At 40.9% G+C, this 21,222-nt stretch overlaps 1 protein-coding gene and 1 pseudogene across 1 annotated transcript; both read right to left on the bottom strand.

The window, feature by feature from the left end:
• Positions 1-1,581: 1,581 nt before the first annotated feature.
• On the bottom strand, positions 1,582-4,041 carry LOC148216813 (uncharacterized; annotated as a pseudogene).
• A 6,129-nt stretch (positions 4,042-10,170) lies between these two features.
• On the bottom strand, positions 10,171-19,420 carry LOC148216812 (vomeronasal type-2 receptor 26-like). The gene is made up of 4 exons (XM_088134724.1): positions 19,139-19,420; positions 14,819-15,046; positions 13,321-13,447; positions 10,171-11,081 (listed from the first exon to the last, which is right to left on the bottom strand). Exons 1-4 carry the CDS (start codon positions 19,418-19,420, stop codon positions 10,171-10,173), a joined length of 1,548 nt encoding a protein of 515 aa, XP_087990850.1.
• Positions 19,421-21,222: the final 1,802 nt, after the last annotated feature.

Here is a 21,222-nt window from a genome sequence, read left to right as displayed (position 1 = left end):
CGTTCTCTGACCTTGTGAGCATACCAACCACTGGTAAGGAGGTGCAGACGTAGATAGGAGATCTTGTAGCTGGGGTGGTTTAGGGGTAGTCATTATGTGATCTGAATTGGGCTTGGTGGCAATTCTTTGATTTCACACCTGGAAGGAAATCCCATTCCTAGTATAATTTAATGACCAGATTGATTTCCCCCCCCCATTCAGGGTAGCAAAAAGATGATCCCCCATACAATCCTGATTACTGGGCTATTGATTTAATGGACAAAAGAAATACAATACAATGGAGAAAAAAAATGCGTTGATCCAGGATTCAGGAAGAATAAAATGGGAAGATGTTCAGGTAAACATCATCTCCCCAAAGCATTTCGAAGTGTTAAAATGGCTCATGAAGATGGGGCTGGATAGGGACCTTGGCAGCAGCAGATAGAAAAGACAATGAGACCAAGAGAATTGGGAAAAAGTTATTTCTCATGAACTTTTACTTTTTTTAAAAAAAAGCTTTAATTTGATTTGCAATACGGTGAGAATAGCATAAAAGCAGAATTAATATAATCTAATTGAATTAAATTATCTAAGGACTCAGAATTAAGTTGTAAGCAGTTGTGAGAGTCATTTGGGTTATCAAAAAAACTTATTAAGTTTCAATAGACTGAGTTGTCGTTTGTCTATTATAATAAAAAATTCAGTCCAAACAATTGAATAGATTTAGAGGACCACCAGATATAATATGTACCTTTTAAAAAAAAATCCTCCAAAACATGTGTTTTCTACTAGAATTTATCATGCTAACATCTCTTGGCTTTAAATATCATTCATAAAATACTCTCATTGAATTTTTCTTAATTTTATTAAAAACTTTTTAAAAATTCAGTGGTTTTCTGTGACAAATTGATAGCCATAAAGTCAAAGGTAAAGAGGCTTTAATATCCTATATGCCTTTCAGCCCATTCAAGAAGTTTGTCTTTTTAATAGCATTTTAAAAATGTTTGAGATTCCCCCTACTTCATCTCTATTACTGAAATTTAACCTTATTTCAAATTTAGCCACGGCTATAGTTGCTTGTATTCTAACTCCCAGGATTGCAGTGAAACACAAAATTTGACATGTTTGAAACCACGCATGAGCCAAATTTTCTAAAATTATCTATAATTGTTTTCCTGCTTTAGGAATATCCCTAATGCAGAAATATTTTAAATAATATGTCCTGTCACCTCCCAGTCCTGATACTGTTTAAATTGTTTAAAAGGTTGAAGAGGTGATAGGTATGGAATTAGTTTAGGGGCCCATCTCTCCCAAATTTTGAACAAATTCAGAAGAAATTGTTTCAGTTTCAGTCCTTTATAAATATTTTGGCAAAAAGAACAGAAGTGGGAAAAAGTTACTGTTTTTCCCACAATTAATTAGTGGGGGCTGGATTTATTTTTTTAACCCTGAAATCCCTCTTTTCATCCTCAAAGGCTGAAAAACAGTTTGTGTACGCCTTAAGAAAGCAAACAAAAAACTTATAGGAATGGAAATTTGTTTTCTGTTTCTCTTAAAACTTTGTAGCCCAATCCTTCCAATAGCAACTATGCTGGAATACTGCTATATGATGGTATAGAGGGAGTTTGGCTAAAAAGGGAAAATATGAAACAAACAGAATATACAGACAGTAGCAGGATACAAACTTGAAGGAACCTCCTGAACTAGACTAGTAACCTTATGGATTGGCATAAAAAAATATAGCAATGCACACGGTGCTACTAGGATTACAATACCCAAAACCTTTGGAAGGGTTGGGGTTAGGAACCTCAGTAGTCTCATTAACCAGGTACGTGTGACCTTACAATGGATGGCCTCTCCAACACAGGAGACGTTGATTTTATTCTTCCCTGTGCCAGAGATGAAAACCATCTCTCCTTGGTCACACTCAAAGACAAGGCGAGTCTTTGCAAACAGGACATTTCCTGAGAAAATAGACATAATGCCACGTTGAGCATCTCAAGGACAGATCTAGATGTTCCCTGCAGAGTTTGGAGTTCCTCCCATGTTTTCTCCAGTTTTTCAACAGTCAACTTGTGCATTTTGCCCTTGTTTTGCTTCCAAAACAGCTCCCAAGTATGCAATTAGATGTTAAAATCTATATTTCCATTATGACTCTCTGCAGTGATCTCCCATTCTTCAGACTGGGATATTAGAGATAGGCCTTGTTTATCTCAGGTGAAATTAATTTGGAGATTCTCCCCAGATAACTTAGAATATTCACGCAATTTATCCACAAAGTGATTAAAACATAATTTTAGGTCGTTGGTCAGCAAATCCCTTTGGGCTAATTCATTTTGAAGTTCCATTAGGTTATCAACATCCAGTGTCTGCATGGAGTATGATAAACCCTTTAGATTGTTGCTTGAACTTATATTTAATTCATGGGCCTGAGGTTGCCCATTGGAATGAGTAACTTTCATTTTGTAATTTCCATTTCCTGATATGAATAAAAATCCCACATTTTCTCCATCCATGTCAAAAATGAATTTTATCTGGGCATTACTTTGTATGTCAAATGGTTTCTGGGAGAACTTCTGCAAGACCATCATGAAGCAGCTCTTCTCAGCTGGAGCCAGTAGCCCCCATGTCTCCAAGTCCTTTCCCACCTTTTTAAAATGTCTAATGCTAAGTGGTTGCTGCTGAAAGCATAATCTGGCCAAATATGCAGATTTGGATGGAGCTTTCACGTGATACTGGTAGTCTCCAGCAGATTTTCCATTCTGCTTTTCCTGAAGCAAAAGAGAGCACTTTCCCATCATCCCCTTTGAGGACCATCTGAGCATTTTTCATCACCCATGGAGGCTCTTTTGGAAAGTTCCCCATTACTTCTTGGAAACCCATTCCCATTCCCCCATCCAATCCTAAATTCTCCCATTTGTTCTTCACCTGCTTTAGGCTATCAATATTCAAGGGATGTATTGTCGAAGGCTTTCACGGCCGGAATACGATGGCTGGTGTGGGTCTTCCGGGCTGTGTGGCCGTGTTCTGAAAGTTTTGTTTCCTAACGTTTTGCCAGCATCTGTGACCGGCATCTTCAGAGAACAGGAGCACAGACAGGAGCAGTTCTCTCTGTGCCCAGGATGATGTGACCCTCTTGTGGGTATTTATAGAGATCTGAAGGGGGGGAGGGATTGGGGGTGTGTGGTGAGGGGGTTAGGGGGGTTTGGGAGGGTGGGGGGATTTGGGTTAACGAGTGGCTGCTTGTTTTGGTGTCAGAATATGTGTGTATCTTCCTGGGGATTAGGCAGGGTTTTTTCTTCTACTGAGTTGTTAACGAGTGGCTGCTGGGGGTGATTAGCATGTTCATTGTGTGAACTGTTCACACATCCTGGTGGTTGAGCTGAGTTCGTTGATCTTTTGCAGGCTGTATTTTTCAGGATTGGTAGCCAGGTTTTGTTGATTTTTAGACTCTCCTCTTTTTTATTGAAGCTGTGCTGGTGTTTATGAAAACACAGAGATACTGGACAACACCAACAGCCACTATACCAGGAAGCCATTGAGATTCACAAAGGTACCAGGCACCTCCTGAAGCTGAGAATAATTCAGCTGAGAAAGCCACCTTCCAAATGATCTTTGGGACTCAGTCCTAAAATCCCTAGGACTGTAGCATTAGACAATTTGCATCTGACAATGCAACTTTTCTTGGAGCCTGGCTTGGTTTCATGGATTCAAATATTACTTTATTAAACCACTTTATTAAACCAGGTTAAACTGAATATCCTCTGTTATACTGCCATTATTAAAATAATGTTTATTTCAATGATCCAAGCATTTAAAATGGTTTGATACGGCTGAAGCAGAATGTCATCTCTTAAAGTGGAATTAATCACACAGTTGTATGGGTTGTATGTGGTAGGTTTTACAGCGTTCAAAGGAGGACTGTGTCTCAGAGATCTGGGGGATAGGAGGGAAATCTCGCCGCTTTGAAGCTACTGTTTATATTGGGTAGGGGACAATTTTATTTATGGGTCATGCCAGTTGGAGGTTGGTTCATCTGTTCCAGGTTACTGTTTTGTTCATGTGAGATTTAAGACATGCAAGATTTGCATTCTTCCAAAACATAAGTACTGAAGTCCTGTATGTGTTGTGAATATTTCATATCTGTAATTTCACACTGCATGATTTCTCTGATATGGAACCAGGATCATAGAACAGATTCAGCCTGTTCCTTAGCCTGGTGTTTCTCACTCTCAGCAATTTTACGATGTGTGGGCTTCAACTCCCAGAATTCCCCAGCCAACATGCTCTCCCATAGTATTGATAGACTATGTCCTAAGTTATTTGCCTTTTTATTTTTAAAAGGCACATGTCTTTTAATGTAAATGAAAAAAAAACTAGTTTAAACCAGCGTTTCTAAAACTTGGCACCTTTAAGGTGTGTGGAATTCTGGGAGTTGAAGTCCACATATCTTAAAGTTGATGAGGTTGAGAAACACAACCAGATGCTTCTTCACCTTGAGCCCTTCTGAGTATTAGATTTAGTCCCAGGGATAAGTTAGATTTTGTTTGGTAAACTTTTTTTTTGCTAGCTTAGTGACTTCCCTTGTGGTGAAGGATTTACTATTCTGCTCAGGTATTAAGATGGCTTGAGTGCTCTTGGCTCTGTGTGGTCCTGATCCAAAGATAAGGCTGCTTTTAAATTGGCAGAAATGAAATCAATAAAGGCATCATATTCTGAATGAGCATGTTGGCAATAAGCTGGACACTCTTAGACCTAACCCATCCTCTTAATATGAAGCACTTTAAGCTACGTATCTTATTCTAGAGGGTTACCAGAGATAACAACATATCTATTTTAACCTTGATCAAATAAACCAACTTTATATTCCTTTTACTTTTAACAATTTTGATCTTTAATTCCTTCAGATAATGTCCTAGAACTTGATTTTTTTTTCATTTTTTCTTTGTCCCTTCCCACAAAATTCTTCAAAGCTTTAACAAACCTCTTTTGTCAATGTGTGTGTGTGTGTGTGTGTGTGTGGGTGTATACACATATGTAATTTTATTAAAAATTACCCTTGCAACGGTAAAAAACTAATAAAACTAAAGGAAAAAAATAGGTGAGAAAAAGAGAAAATAGAAAAAGATAGAAAAGAAAGAAAAAATAAGAATATTGTAAAGAAAAAGAAAATACATAAAGAAGTGACTTCCCCCTTCATCACAAGTATAAACAATTTTAGTAACTTATCACCTTCTCTTAAAATAAAACAAATGATCTCTTCTTCCCATATCCCATCTCTTAACTATAAACAAATCCATAAAGCCTCGTCATTTCAGTTCTGAAGTCAGCAAAAGTCCATTAAGGGTTACCAGAGATAACAACGTATCTATTTTAACCTTGATCAAATAAACCAACTTTAGATTCCTTCCTTTTACTTCCGACAATTTTGATCTTTAGTCCCTTCAAATAATGTCCTAGAACTTTATTTCTTTTCATTTTTTCTTTGTCCCTTCTCACAAAATTCTTCAAAGCTTCTTTTGTAAATTCAGTATAGGAAAATTATCCAGGTCACTCCATTGGCTTGTTGTTTGTATATCCCTTTCAATTATTAAGACATCAGCCAGCTTCTTTTGCATGTCCAGTATAGCAGCTTTTTCCATATTATTCTTGTATTTTTAAAAGTTCATTCTGTCATTTTTAAATCCACCTTCAGATCAGTCTCAGTCCTGTCCAGTAAAACTTGTTGCTCTTCTATAACACAGTATATCTATAGAAGGCAGACACTTAAAATTAACTTCTGGGTCCATTGTTCAAAAATATTCTTTCATATGTCCAATGTTAAAATATTTTGCTCCATTCTGTATTAATAAGACAAATGTAAGTGTTCTTTTCCTTTAATTGTAATCTTTAGTTCCTTCTAGTTCCCTCTAGTGTCTAACTTTCAAAGTCCTATCCTATCATGTCTTTTTTAAGAATTAAAAACAAAAGCATTTTCCCACAGGAAGGATTCTTATAATTAATTCCAAAATCTTATTTCAAATCCATCCTTTAGACCATTTGTAACTTCCCAGAATCAAAGTTCTAATCATCCTTTTGCTGTTTATTCAAAAACATTTTTTAAAAAATCCTTAAACTTGTATTTAATAACATCTTTCACTAACGATTGAAGGAAATTCACCTGGTGTTTTCAGACTTGTCACTCCAAAGGTTTCCAATAGCTGAAAAGCAGTTAAGAAACAATTTCCAAAAGTGATTAGGAAAGGAAGTATATCAACCCAGTGTCCTTTTGAAGGTGCTGACCATGGTTTGAGCAAGATGGCTATTCCCTCATCTCCCAGAGCACTAAACTCCACCTTGTGGTCTTCTTGCAAGGAGCAGCTGTCTGGAGCACTTGTGCATGATCTCAAGTCCTCTCCTTGTCTGGAAAGGAATTATGAAGAGCTGGTCCACTCGCCGTCTTTTATTTTGGAATCAAAACAGGAGCAGTGGAATTTATGAAATGACAGAACAAAGTATGACACTTGAGACATTTCAAAGGATTTTTGAAGAATTGGGAGAGAAACCTATACCTAAATTGACAGCAATAATTACTGCACCTGCTAATTCATTTTCTGAAGAAGGTCTAAAGAAGAAATGAAAGAAGGGAAAGAGAACAACACGGAAGAACTTATAGACCAATAGGATGAGGTGAAAGAAATTCCAGCTGATGTAGAAATATTGGAAAATAAAGAAATTGTAGATTATAAGGCAGAGATGACTGCCAAAGTGACGTTGGCCCAGCCCAACATTGGGTTCGTTTTCATTCGGTGCAATGAGCCAATAAATCATGCAGAGTTGAGGAAAGTGGGTTCCAACACTTTATTTCTGTGTAGAAACAAAGAAGTACACTTGGGGACCCAAGTCCAAACTGAGCACCCCTTCATGAAGCCCAAACCATCTCTTATACACTTTAAGCAAGGAAGTAATAAGCTGATTGGTACACGTCTTAGACATGCGCACAAAAGCATTCTATCCCATAATAGTCCAGTGGAAGGGGGGGACATTAGGATATGAGTTTTCCACCTCTGGGTGTGCTTTTTAGCATGCTAATGATAAACTTTTGTTCACTTCTGGAGCCTTGTCCAGACACCTCTAACCACAGCCTGAGCTGAATGCCACATCTCCTTTCTTTATTCCGGTCATGGGCTCCCTTACAAAATTCCTTTCGCATAGTCCAGATATGTGTGAACCTGACAGCTAGCCATTCATGGAGTGTTTGTGGCCAGCCTACAAAGCCTTTGTGGCCAATGTTTCTAGCCCCTGCTAGCAAGTGAAGGAAGTGCTGATTCTTAACAAGCAAAAGCCCAGACAAAGGGATGACATGTTGAGCAGAGTACAGCAGTGCTCCCAGAAACCCTTTGCCCAGTGGAAAAATACGCACCATGATAGGTTTGCAAACTGTAATGTCCATATCTTGTTCTCCAAAGAAACTCAGCCAGAAAATATATACTATCTGGTTGTTTATTGATAAAAATGCAAAACTTCATAAAATACAAGTTGTATACAAAATATAGGAAAAAACACTTCTTCTCATATATTCAGCATCCAAGACTTATCCACAAACATAAAGTCTCTAGCCAAAAACTCTTAGAGAAGTGGTACACTACTTGGTTATTTGTTACAACTACATAACCCATAAATCTACATACCTACATGGTGGCTAATGCTAACACAACTGCAACTGCTACTATAACTGCAAAGCTGGGCATACAATGCTCCAGTTATATTGCCACTCCATGCCCCCCCCACTGGGTAACTAGCATACACACGCCAATAGGTGGCAGTAATTAGCAGTATACGTGCACAACACACAAGTCACAAGTTGTTTTGTTTACATAAGCTACATAAGCTAGACATAATATTGTTGTACAGATAATGGGATGAATTTCTTCCCATGAGAAACTCCTGACATGACAATGGAATAACTCTAGCTGAAGCTAATTCATAGCTTACAAAAGCCTCTGATACTTTGTTAATAAAGTAATTCAGATGGTCCTCAGTGGAAATACAAATGATAAGCCAAGAGATGAAAAATGACTTGGGCAAAGACTTATCACTGGACTTACAAAAGAATGTTTCTAAAGCCTCAAAGAAATCTTTGAGTTGGGAGAAAGAAAGTTTGAAAGATTCAATCCTACAACAGCAACTTGAATTAAAGATGAACATTGTCAAAAGCAAAAGAAAGGAATATAAAGTTGACTTGTTTGATCAGGGTTAAAATAAGAAACACTATAAAATTCTGGAAACCATTCATGGAGTCATTGCTGATAACTGGACAGAAATGACAACAATTTTTGGATTTGTGAATGGATAAGGGCGGATTATGGGAAGAAATGAATTATGTATATACAGTGGTAACTTGGGTTACGAACTTAATCTGTTCCGTGACTCTGGTCACAACCCAAGTTGGTCGCAACCCGGGGCAAATTTCCCCATAAGGTTCAATGTAAATACGGTTAATCCATTCTGAAACATATGCATTTTATTTTTAAACTACAAAAACATGAAAAAAAGTACATTACAGCACAGTATGAAGAGGGAGAATGGGGTGGAGAGGCAGTTATTGTTTGGAGGGAGAGTCCCCCTCCAAAAGGATATCGGGGAGATCTCCTTCAGGGGTTTCCTCTCTTCTTTGCCTCTTAGCTGCAGGCTCAGTTCTGGGGAAAAACCTGTCTAAAGTCAGTTGTTTTTTCCTGCGCTGCATAACCCTCCGGAAATGAAATTGCCATGCTGACAAGCACACCAAAAACCTTCCAAAATGCCACAAAACACACCACAAGCCTCACCGAACGTCTCCTTGCTACCGTGATCTCACCCACAGGAAGCCACGACCGCGTAGCAGCAGGGAAAATGGCCGTGGATTTGGTTCGCAACCTGAGGTAAATTTTTGTGGGCGAAGCTGGCCGTACCTGAAAAGTTCGTTAACAGAGGCATTCGTAACCCGAGGTACCACTGAAATTTTATAGGGGGTGGAGAAATATTAAATCTGCCTGTATTTGTTTGCAAGGAAATTCAGGAGTCACTTCTTTAAATATTTTTTTATTTATTTATTTTCCCCTCTCTTTCTCTTTCTCTTTCTCTTTCTCTTTCTCTTTCTCTTTCTCTTTCTCTTTCTCTTTCTTTCTCTTTCTCTTTCTCCTCTTTTTCTTTCTCTTTCTCTTTCCATTTTTCTTTTCTTTTTTCTTCTTTTACTTTGTATTTTTATTTCTATTTTCTTTTCTCTTTCTGATTTCAGTTTGTATTATTTTTTAAGATTGTTAAACTCTTCAATAAAAACTTTAAAAAAAATAACACATGGCAAAGACTTTACTTCGAAGTCACCTTATTTTATCTTAACAACAACGTGGGTAAAAAATAAGTGCCAAAATCAAGAGCCCTCATTGTTTTTCATCATTAGATGCTCCTTGGTGTTCATGTCAGGTCTCAGGATAATGATTTAGCATTTGGGGAGAAAGATGCAGCCCAGCAAGCCCAGGATGGAGGCCAGGATGGAGAAGATCTGCACGGCTACCATGTATTTTCCTTTGGTGCTTAGATAGGTGTGGACAAAGGAGACCCAAAAGCTGCAGAAAACCAACATGCTGAAGGTGATCAACTTGGCTTCATTGAAGCTCCCTGGCAGCTTTCGGGCCAGGAAAGCCACCAAAAAGCAAATGGCAGCCAGAAAGCCCAAGTAGCCCAGTGCAGTGTAGAACATGGAGACTGAACCTTCATTGCACTGTAATAATTCAAGCTGCAGCTGAAATCCATGAATACAAAAGGAAATTCCAAATTATCAAAAGCTTTTTTATTTCTTCAGATGTACATAAATCTCCCATTTGTTATATTGTGAGAGATGAACCTGCGTCTACTGGCTGTCTCTATCTTCCCTCATTTTTCTCAAGTTGTTCTGTCTTTTCTTACTCATTTTTAACAAATGAAAGAGAATTTTATCATTAAAAATGCTCATTTAATTAATATCAGTAACGTTATGATTCTGCTTGTATATAATTTCTGATTCAAAAAAATAACATAATGATGGAATTTAAATTATTTATTTTATTTCTCTGTCATTAAAGTTCGAAGTCACATGCAAGGAAGTAAGATTTGAGAAAACATATAAAGAACTTTAATTCTAACTGATATTATTTTAAATTACCAGTAAATTATAGAAAAAAATAGATTCTAAAATTAAGAGGCCTGATCGGTTTTCATCATGAGATGCTCTTTTGTGTTCAGGTGAGGTTTCAAGATAATGATGTAGCATTTAGGGATGAAAATGCAGCCCAGTAAGCCCAGGCTGGAGGCCAGGATGGAGAAGATCTGCACGGCCACCATGTATTTCCCTTTGGTGCTCAGGTAGGTGGGGACAAAAGAGCACCAAACGCTGCAGAAAACCAACATGCTGAAGGTGATCAGCTTGGCTTCATTGAAGGTACCCGGCAGCTTTCGGGCCAGGAAAGCCACCAAAAAGCAGATGGCAGCCAGAAAGCCCAAGTAGCCCAGTGCAGTGTAGAACATGGCAATGGAGCCTTCATTGCATTGCAGTACAATGTACTCTGGTTGGGAATGCATGTCAGAGTCAGCAAATGGGGGAGAGATTCCCAGCCATATCAGGCAGATTCCCCCCTGAACCCCAGAGCAGGACAAGATAATGGAGTTGGCCAGAGTTTTCCCCAGCCATTTCCTCATCCTGCTGCCTGGCTTTGTGGCCAGAAATGCCACCACCACCATGACAGTCTTGGCCAGTAAGGAAGAGACAGCAACTGAGAAAACAACACTGAAGGCGGTTTGTCGAAGAAGACAGGTCACTTCCTTTGGCTGACCAATGAATAGAAGGGAAGTCAAGAAGGAAAGCAGGAGAGAGGCCAGGAGAATGTAGGTGAGATCTCGGTTGTTGGCTTTGACTATGGGAGTTTCTCGGTATTTAATAAAGATTCCTAGAACAAAGGCAGTAGTTATGGACAAAAAAAAGGCACAGATAACCAGGATGAGACCTAGCATTTCTTTGGAGGACAGGAAAGTTATAACTTTGGGGACACACTGATCTTGCTTTTTGTTGGAATGCTGGTCATCTGGACACTTTTCACAATGGGCTACATCTGGAAAACACAAAGAATTGCCATTTAACTAGTGATTCAGTGGCATTCAGCACCTCATGACCAACTGACCAAAGCAGGGTGTAAATAAAGCAATGAAGATTTTCTTTCTTTCTTTTTTTCTCTCTTTTTTTTAAAAAATATTTTTATTATTAGAATAATGAAATGCAAAGGAAAAAATGGTCTACATTGGACAGTGACAAGTGAATTACACAAAAAGAAATAATTACTAACCATGAACAAAGCAGAAAATCATTATGGAAAAATGCTCTAGCAACACATTCTCCCTTCCCCTTCTCTTTATTTCTCCAACCGCTGAGCAAAACATATATATATGTGTGTGTCTGTGTGTGTATGTATATGTGTATATGTATACAAACATATACATATACATATACATAACAAATTCCCCTCTCACCCCTATGGGCAGTATGTGTTTTCCTCAATCTCAGGTCCTCTACCAGAGGCCTGGGAGTTTGAGGGTTCTGTGCAGTATCTTAGGTGCCCCTAGCACTGCACTCTTCTTCACAGAGAGCTCTGATGTTGTTCCTGGGATCTGTTGGAGCCACTCTCCCAGCTTAGGAGTCACAGCCCCAAGTGCTCCTACCGCCACTGGGAAGACTTTAGCCTTTACTTTCCACTTCCTCTCTAGTTCCTCCTTCAGGCCCTGGTACTTCTCCAGCTTCTCATACTCCTTCTCCCTGATATTGCTGTCACTTGGCACTGCTACATCTATCACCACTGCTGTCTTCTGGTCCTTGTCTACTACCACAATGTCTGGTTGATTGGCCAGTACCTGCCTGTCTGTCTGGATCTGGAAGCCCCACAGGAACTTAGCCCTGTTATTCTCCACGACCTTCTGTGGAATCTCCCATCTGGACTTGGGGGGGCGGTTTAGGCCATACACTGTCCAGATGTTCCTGTACCCAGTGCCAACTACTTGGCTGTGCCGTTCAGTGTATGTTGTTCCTGCCTGCATCTTACACCCTGCCACTATGTGTTGGACTGTCTCCGAGGCCTCTTTGCACAACCTGCACCTTGGGTCCTGTCTAGTGTGGTAGATCCCTGCTTCTGTTGATCTGGTGCTTAGTGCCTGTTCCTGTGCTACTATGATCAGTGCCTCAGTGCTGTCTTTTAGTCCGGCCCATATATATATATATACACACACACACATTCACACACATACACACAGTTTGTGTGTGTGTGCGCGTGTGTGTGCGTGTTTTACCTTAAACATTAAAGATTCTTGCTAGCATCTGTTTGAATCCCTTCATCTATTAGTTTGATTAGTCTCATAACTTTCTTTCTAAAAACCGTGTTACAAAAGTCTAAATTTGCCCTGCTCTGTAATATGTAGTATGTATGGCAGCCATTCTTGCTTAAATTTCTTTAGACTTCTATCACAGATGCTGCAGATACTGTCAATGTTGCCATTGCTGCATGTTCTCCAACTGGGCCCTCCAATCTGACAAAATGTGTCTTTTCCAGTTCTGTGCCACATTTGTTCTTGCAGCTGTCAGCATATACCTTCCTAGACTGTGATGTTTTGCATTTTTGTTTTCTGGAACCTTACCTAAAAAGAGTGTTTGTGTTTTCAGTTCAATTTTTCTGTTTAGGATTTTTCTGAACATGTTGATGTATTTTGTTCCAATGCTTTTGAGGCTTTTGTATAAATTCCACAGATGATAAAACGATCTTTCTTTCTTATGGCATTTCCAAGATTTATTTTTATATGATTTGTCTATTTTGCCAATTTTTGATGTAGTTATATGCCATCTTTAAAAACTTTTATACCAATTATCCCTTAAATTATAACCTGGAGTAAATTTTCTGGATCTTCCTTTTCCATTGCTCTTCTCATTTCTATGCTTTGATTATTTCTTTGAAGTTTTGCATCTGTTTTATCATACAATTGTTTATTTCTTCCATTGCCGTGTCCTATTTCAAAAACAACTTATCTATGCCTTCTAATAGCTGATCTTGGCCCTGTATACGTGTTTTGAATTCTGTCAACTCTCAAGGTCCCTCCATCTTTTTCAAGATTGCTTTTCATTGTTTCAGCATTTTGTGAAAGCATCCGCCATGGTAAATTCCTACATTCACTGAACAGTTCTTGCTGAGTCTTTAGTCTGTTTCCTGAGTCTGGATGCATGTCTGATTTAATATGGGATTAAATTTTGTTTCCTACAGTTGTCCCTAGAATACAAGGCTGCTGCTCCTTCTTTGTCCTGGAGCCACCTACCTTCCAGTCTGGAGATGGTTCCTTCCATACACGGAGAACAGTCGTAGCAGCAAACCGGTGCTCCCTCTCTCGTGAGTTTGGCGTATCCCGGGAGGCAACTGTCAGTACATCTAGAAAAAGGCACCTTCTAAACATAAAGAAAATCATGGAAACATGGAAGTGATTGCCAAGATGGCTTCATGAACTGAAGAAGATACTTTCAAGATCTCTTTCCAAATATAATGCACATATTTTGTTCAGAATCTCATTTTTAACACCATATATTTTGGTGAAAAATCCCCACTAGTGGGTTCATTTCAGCAGGATATGGATGCAGAGTCCCCTCCATGTTCAGAAAAGGCTGAAGGCTCCTCTGTCCAGGCATCATTAGACTTCTGGGTTGGTTCGTTTTTTTCCAGTGAGAGGCAACATGGATTGGTCTTCAGGTCCCATCAGCTTCAGCTTGAATTGCCAATGGTAAGAAATGATGGGAAGTCTAGTCCAAAGCATGGCAAGCAGAAGATTGCTTGCTCCTATCTTAGCAATTGCTAGAACACCATCTACCATAACATGTCCTCAAGTCTCTGCCATCTTCCAACATGTATCTTTTGGATCTCACTTCCCTACCAGCCCAGACTCTAGTTCTGAGCAAGCACTGAGTAAGACGACCTGCAGTAAGTCCTTCATTGTCAAAGGTCTTTGCGGGCCTGCTTATCTCCCTTGCAGACAGCAAGCAGCACTGGCCAGCCGACAACATGATTCCCACCTTACCCAAGAACAATGCTGGCATTCCCACGGTCAGCAGTAGGTCTTTTGAGAGGTCCAGGAGAAATGGTAGTACCAACAGAAGAGAATATTTGTAGCTCAGGGTTGAACTGTGGAGTCCTTGGGGTTCTCTAAGCTTGATTGTTTTCTTGCAAATGTTTCATGTGCCTTTTAACCATAGTTTCAACTGGGAAACTGCCAGCAAGTTAGAGCGAGCTAAATCCAAAAATGTGAAGGAATTCCTGGAAGCTTGGTATTCAGACAAGGCAGCCATCAACAGGCAGATAGAGATAAACATCTACACACTATTCAGAAGAGACAATAAAAAGGAAACAGAAGACCAGAACATCTCCTCACCACCAATCATCACCCAGATAAGCAGAGATTAACACCAAGATTACCACCAGACATACAATCAAGCAGTAAGCAATACCCTAATCAAGGAACTACCAGAGGAAAAAATAGAATAAAAACAAAGCCCACACCCCCACCAAGACTCACAGGGTCAGCCACTGCATATAAACACAGAGCAAACCCCACTCCCTTCTAGCACTGAAGATGTTACCTAGCTAGATAACAAAATGTTTGCAGGGAAACAACCAAGCTTAGAGAACCCCAAGGACTCCACAGAAATAGTAGTGTCTCCTTCAACTAGCACAAACCCTCCAACAGAGTGACAAGAAAACCATAAGGTCAGATGAACCACATAGGAATAGCTAAATAATAAAACCCACAAACAAGTAGACTTAGTAACCTGGTTAAAGGATGTTGGCCATATGATGGCACTCTCATCTATAGAGAACTTGATATCTGAAGAGACTTCTTTTTCAATGTTCCCAATTTTCACTCCAGCCGCAGACTTGTTGGGAAATACTGCCCAGTCCATGATATCAAAGTCAGCAACAGGATATCCATTCTCATCCAAATAGATATCATCCACTGAAAGATTGTAAAGCTGGAAGTTTCTTAGAAAAGGATGAAGCTAGAAAGACATGGAGAATCACACCTGCAATGTCCATATTCCCATTTAAGCCTTAAGTCAAAACTGGGGTATTTCAGCTCAGTGCCTCTTTCTGCAAATGTGGCAGGAGGAATCTAGTCAAATTATTTTCTTTCTCTTTTTCTCTTTCTCCTCATCTCTCCCATTTTGCTCTGCCTTGTTTTATGAAATTGCTAATCTCAAGTCACAAACATGTCTTGACTCCAGTAATCAGATGCTGTGTCATCTGACCATCTTGCTATGGCTGTTTCCCCACCTCTGGTGTTGGTGTTTGCAAAAACACCAGCATCCCAGTTTTGCTTGTCTGGAACATCAACTCGATCTTAGCTCTGGACCATCAGCAGCAGCCTGGTGCTAACTGTTCAATCACCTTTGGTAGCTGTGGGTCCAGGGAGCCTCAAGATCTAGGAGTTTATCATCTTTGGTTCTTGATGGAGTCGCACTACCCCAGACAGACCTGGTGTAAAATCTGGGGGTCCTCCTGGACTCACAACTCCTGTTCAAAGAACAGGTGCCAGTCATCACTAGGAGGGCCTTTGTGCAACTTTGTGTTGTGCAGCAGTTACACCCCTTCCTTGACCGGGAGGCCCTCTGCCTGGTCACTCATGCCCGGGTCACCTCCCGGTTGGATTACTGCCATGCACTCTACATGTGGCTACCTTTGAAGAGTATCCGGAAGCTACAGCTGGTGCAGAATGCAGCAGCGCGGACAGTTTTGAATGCCCCTGGGGGGCACATATAACACCGCTGTTACGTGAACTGCATTGGTTGCCAGTTTGCTTCCGGGTCCAACTGAAGGTGTTGGTTATCACCTTTAAAGCCCTCTATGGCACAGGACCAGGTTATCTGAGGAGCCGTCTCGCCCCTGTTATATCTGCCCGCCCCACTTGGTCCAGCAGAAGAGGCATGTTGCAGACCCCACCATTTTGACTGGTGGGATCTAGGAAGAGGGCCTTTTTTGCTGTGGCCCCCGCTCTCTGGAACAACCTACCTCCCGAGGTGCGGTGAGCCCCCACTCTCATGGCCTTCAGGAAAGGTGTAAAACCCTGGCTATGCCAGAAGGCCTGGGGGCCAGGTGGGGGCTTGCATCAATGGAAATGGCTGGTGGGGTAATTAATTTCACCCCCCTGTCATCTTGATTGTCTTTAGCATTTATGTATAGGGTTTGTTGTACAGTTTTTAAATGGATTAATTAATTTTAATTATTGATGGGGTATTTTTTTAAATTGTTTACGGGTTTCTGTTTTTAATTGTGAGCCACATGGAGTCACCCTTTGGGGGAGATGGACAGCATATAAATTTAATAATAATATAACATTTAATAAATAAATGTCCCAAGGCCCTCCTGCTGCTTCCCCTCTACTGTGGGGTTGTCGCCTCCTTCCCTGTGTCCATGTCATCTGCTGGAGGAAACATGCACTGATCTAGGTGGTCTAAGAAGGAAACGTGGGAAGGCAAACCAAATGCAATGCATATGAAAAATGGGCAGGGCTTCAATCACCCTCTTTGGAAGGGGGAACATCATGTGAAGAGACAGTGGGGTGTACTGTAGGAGAAGGGCCAAGAGAAGTAGCCCAGAGAGGAGAGCTAGTCAGACAGCCAGAGGTGAGATGGTGATGGAACCAGACCTGTGGCATTTCTCCTGCAATGCTGTGACTGGAGGCTGTTTTTCCCACAGGCTGATAATGCACCACAGATGGAAGACAGCAAAGCCAGAAAATTGCTTCTTTTCTGACATACTGGGCACCCAGAAACCCAACAGGGCCATTTGGAAGTGAATAAAACAGAGGCAATAGAAGCAGCACATCTCATACCAGTATATTCTTTTAAGGTCTTTTCGGGCTCTGCAACTTTTTACCTTCTACAGGAGCTTTGTGTAACCAACAGGTGGGGGTGGAAAGTGAAAACGTTGGGAGAAATGACGGGGGTCCACATTCTCAGATTTGATTTTCCAAGGAGGAGAAAGAGCAGGAAAGGGATCTTGCGCGATTGCAAAGGCAAAAGTAAAAAGTGCTAGGCTATGACCAGGAAGCTGTAAAAAAAAGCAGGTCAGCTGATCTGCTTGTTTCCGGAAGATGCTGAGAGGAAGAAAGACTTGACCCCTCCTTGCAATGGCAGGACTGGAAGTGAGAGTTACATCAGGCCATTGTTGGATGTTCAAGAGAGAACATGACAGTTACTGTGGCATCCTAGTGCTTATTTATCTGGCAAATGTGGAAAGCGTCTTCCTATCTCTCTTAAGACATCATTGTCTATTCTCACAAGCACCCTGAACCAGCACACCTGGTTCAGTCTAGAAGATTCAACAACTGAATCTCTCTCTTTCTCTCTCTTTCAGCCTCCACATCTGGTCAGAACAAATATTAGAAACTGGGAGCTGCTTTGCCCCCCCCCCCAATCCATCCCTGCTCATCTCTAACATAACATGTAGGAATTGAGAGGGAACCTCAAAGGAGAAGTCTTACCTGCCACGGCTGTACCACCTGAGGCGTCTGATGGTCTCCAACCAGCATCCTCCTTTGACTCATTTGGGAGGAAGAGGCAGCATTGAGGACCCAGGTCACAACCTGGATTGCTGTGGAAATACTGGAGCCATCCTCAGACAGGATTCTGGCAACCATATCATGGGGTGGCATTTCCCAGTTCTCTTTTTCTAGGCATATATTCCAAACTTTCTTAGACAACAAGATGCTTGAATAGGAACACTGGAATGCTATCTCCCCAAACTGCTCGCTAGCAGAGAAGTACGATTTAAAATCATAATATTGTGTCCTTTTCTTTGCCTGAGTTGAGAAGGATAATAAAAGATGATTATGCTGGAGATTAACCAGTTGGTAAAAAAGCCTCATACTTATATCTGACAAAGCTGTGGCCATCCATACTTTTTCTCCAAACAGGATTTTACTCTTTTCAATGTCACGTATTATTATTGCTAGTATTAATGTGGCCTGAAAGTCCAACTGACAAACAATAATTTTTACTTTAGTGTCACTAAAATATTGATGGGCGTGCTTTTTTGCCCCTTCATCCAGAAGCATGGGGAAGCGTTCTGAGAAGGCAACACAGACACCTTTCCTTAAGGCTACTGGCTCAAAAGTTCTTCTGAACTTTTCTCCATTTTCATTGTCCGGAGCAGCGAGGCCAATCCACGTCCATTGGAAATGCAGGAGCAGACTCAGAATCACTGAGTGAGGAGGCTCTTGTTTTGGACTCACTCGGTAGAAAAAAGGGAAATGATGTTTCTGCTCAGGAATGTGGCTGATGACCCCATAGTTGATCTAGGATGAAATAGAAAAGATGGCTGTTTGTTTTGCTTTTAGTGACAGAAATAAGTGCTTACATCTAAGGGACTTTCCCCCATGGCAGAGAAATTCCTTCTACCTCTCCTTCAGTTTCAAGAATGAAATGTGGCCTCTCTGTCTTGTATCCCTTGTCTGTGCTCCCAGCCATAGCCTATTACCAACTTTGTGCCAAAATTATGGGAGGAGAAATGTGGCACATTTTTCACATCTTGCACAGTGCAAGAACAAAGAGCAAAATACTACTATAATACCAGCTCAGCTGCCCATCTCTCCATCATGGATCGGGGATGATGGAATGTTATGTGAACTCAGCAGAAAAAGGATGTCACCTGGCTACATTTTCATTGTCTTTAAGTGCAAGTGAGGGGGGGGACCCCTCTCAAAATAATATTACTCCACTTTTCCTTCCGTCACAGTCTTTGAGACCTCATCTGGATTTGGTTGGATTGAGGGTGAAAAGAGGCAGAAGAAGGATTGGCAGAAGATGCAAATGTCTTGTGGAGGATGGTTGGGAGCACTTCACTTGAGCTATGGATGAAGGCTAGTTCAGTTGCAAAAAAGGGGATCTCTGTAAAACCTGTGTATCTTTAAAAAAACCAGGATGTGCACTGATGCTGAAATGAAGAAAGAAATATTTGGGTGCATGATGGACATATATTATTTTAGGTATCCCTTAAGCTCCACCACCTGACTCATTTTATTTATTATCTGGCCCCTTCTGGACTATCAAGAGATTTTGCAAAGTGAAATTAACTTCAGTATCCATTCATACCTGTGGGATTTTGTAGATGCCCAGCATGGTTGAAACATAATTGAAGAGCTCAGAATCAGTCCCCTCAAGCACAGCCAACAGATTATTTTGTCTTCCACAACTGTAGTTTGGGACACTCTCCCGTCCTAAAGACAGCAAGTCCATCATGGCCTCGTATGTCATTCTTGCATTGAAAAAGTTCTCATAGATGCTGTAGCCAAGGGTGATGTTCGGTAACAGCCTTGGATTCTGGTTGATCTCATGAATGGCAAAGACGAAGGGCAGGACGTGCCAGAAGCTCATACTCTTTATACTGCAAGATAAGAGATTCCAGTTGGTCTTCATCTAAGTTTTGGGTTTTCATCTTCAATTCATAAAATCACATCATATTTCCTGAAGCTATTCCTTTAAGGACATCTAAAACTAATCCGTTGGATTGCTGTCTTTTGAAATCAGGGATGGAATGCATTACCCCTTAATGTACAGACTAATTTGGTTCACCTCATGAAGGGGAAAGCAGGACAGGGTCATACCAGAAGCTCGGTCCTTGTATTGTAATGCAGGAAATATTGTCAGAAATTCATTGTTCAATGAAAAGATGTCAGGTACCTGTATGATTCATTTACAGGGCCTCTCCAGGTGATGGATGTCTTTGGGTCTTCTTTGCAACGCTTTTCTTCAGGCTCAAAGTGATCCCCCTTGGAAGCTCCAGACCTGATCCCAACTACTATTTTCTCCAAGTGATGACTTAGAGGGGCATTTTTATTGCAGAACCTATACTTTTATAATAATGGATTAACTGCCTTAGCAACTGGATGCATTTATTTAAAATTCACTTTGGAAAACCATTTCCATATGAAAAAAGAGGTTTCTGTGACATAACTCCCATTTTGCTGAACATTCTGATAGGATTGCTTTCATTTCTAACTGTAAGAATATTTAAACAGAATTATTCTGGCAAAGGTTTAGGTATTTGCTTGTCATTTATTGTTTGCTGCTTTGATCACTCAAATTGAGTTGAAAAGGTGGCTTAAAACCATACATAAAAATAGGAGAACTTCTGTTGCACTGTTAGCCATGTCTCCTTAGTTAAGAAAGGCAAACATCTCACTTAAAAAAAGAGTTTCAGAGAGCTGTTAGAAGAGACAAGAAGTAGTACTACAACAACATCTATAAAACATGGATGTGTTGTCCTAGTGCCTGGAGGCTATGGGGGCCTGGATGGGGCACAACAACAAAACTGAGTGGCTTTGGTGGTTTGGACCTTCCAGTGCCAAGGTTTTTCCACCTTTGGTCTTGGATGGGGTGACACTGCCTCAGACGGACCCAGTGCACAATCTGGGGGTCCTCCTGGACCCACAGCTCCTGCTGGAAGAGCAGGTAGCAGCTGTGGCTAGAAGGGCCTTTGCATAACTTCAGGTTATGCCCCAGTTGTGCCCATTCCTGGCCTTCATGACCTCCCAACTGGATTGCTGCAATGTACTCTACATGGGGCTGCCCTTGAAGAGCATTCAGAACCTTCAACTGGTGCAGAATGAAGCTGCACGGGTAGTGAATGATGTTGGTCACTCAGCACATATAGCACTACTACTCCGTCAGCTGCACTGGTTGCCAGTGTGCTTCCAGGTGCAATTCAGGATGCTGGTTGCCACCTTTAAAGCCCTTCATGCCTTGGGATGGGTTACCTGAGGGACTGTCTTTTCCAAGTTGTTTCTACCCATCCAGTCTGGTCCGGCAGGGTGGGCTTGCTCTTGGTCCTGTCAGCCAGGGAATGCCGGTTGGCAGGCCCCAGGAAACATGCCTCTTCTGCCCTAGCACCGGCTCTATAGAACATCCTCCCTCCAGAGATCGGGATGGCCCCAACCCTGCTGGCCTTTCAGAAGGCCCTAAAGACCTGGTTATGGGCCTGGGGCCCAGGGTGTGTGACGGGTTCCGTCTCCTGGTTGTGTTAACAACCATGAATTGTAACATTCTCCTGGCTGCTATGTGCATTTTCATTTTTGTATTATGATGGAAATCTGTTTTTAATTTATTTTATGATTGTTCACTGCCCAGAGTCACTTGTTGAGATGGGCAGCTATGCAAATTGAATAAATAAATAAGTA

The sequence above is a fragment of the Python bivittatus genome, unplaced genomic scaffold, assembly GCF_059951505.1.
Source record: "Python bivittatus isolate LINGU-HERP-01145 unplaced genomic scaffold, Pbiv_v1 ctg000080_np1212, whole genome shotgun sequence".
NCBI classification, from domain to species: domain Eukaryota; kingdom Metazoa; phylum Chordata; class Lepidosauria; order Squamata; family Pythonidae; genus Python; species Python bivittatus.
Note: the sequence above shows the minus strand (reverse complement) of the source record. Positions and strands in the feature narration are given on the sequence as shown.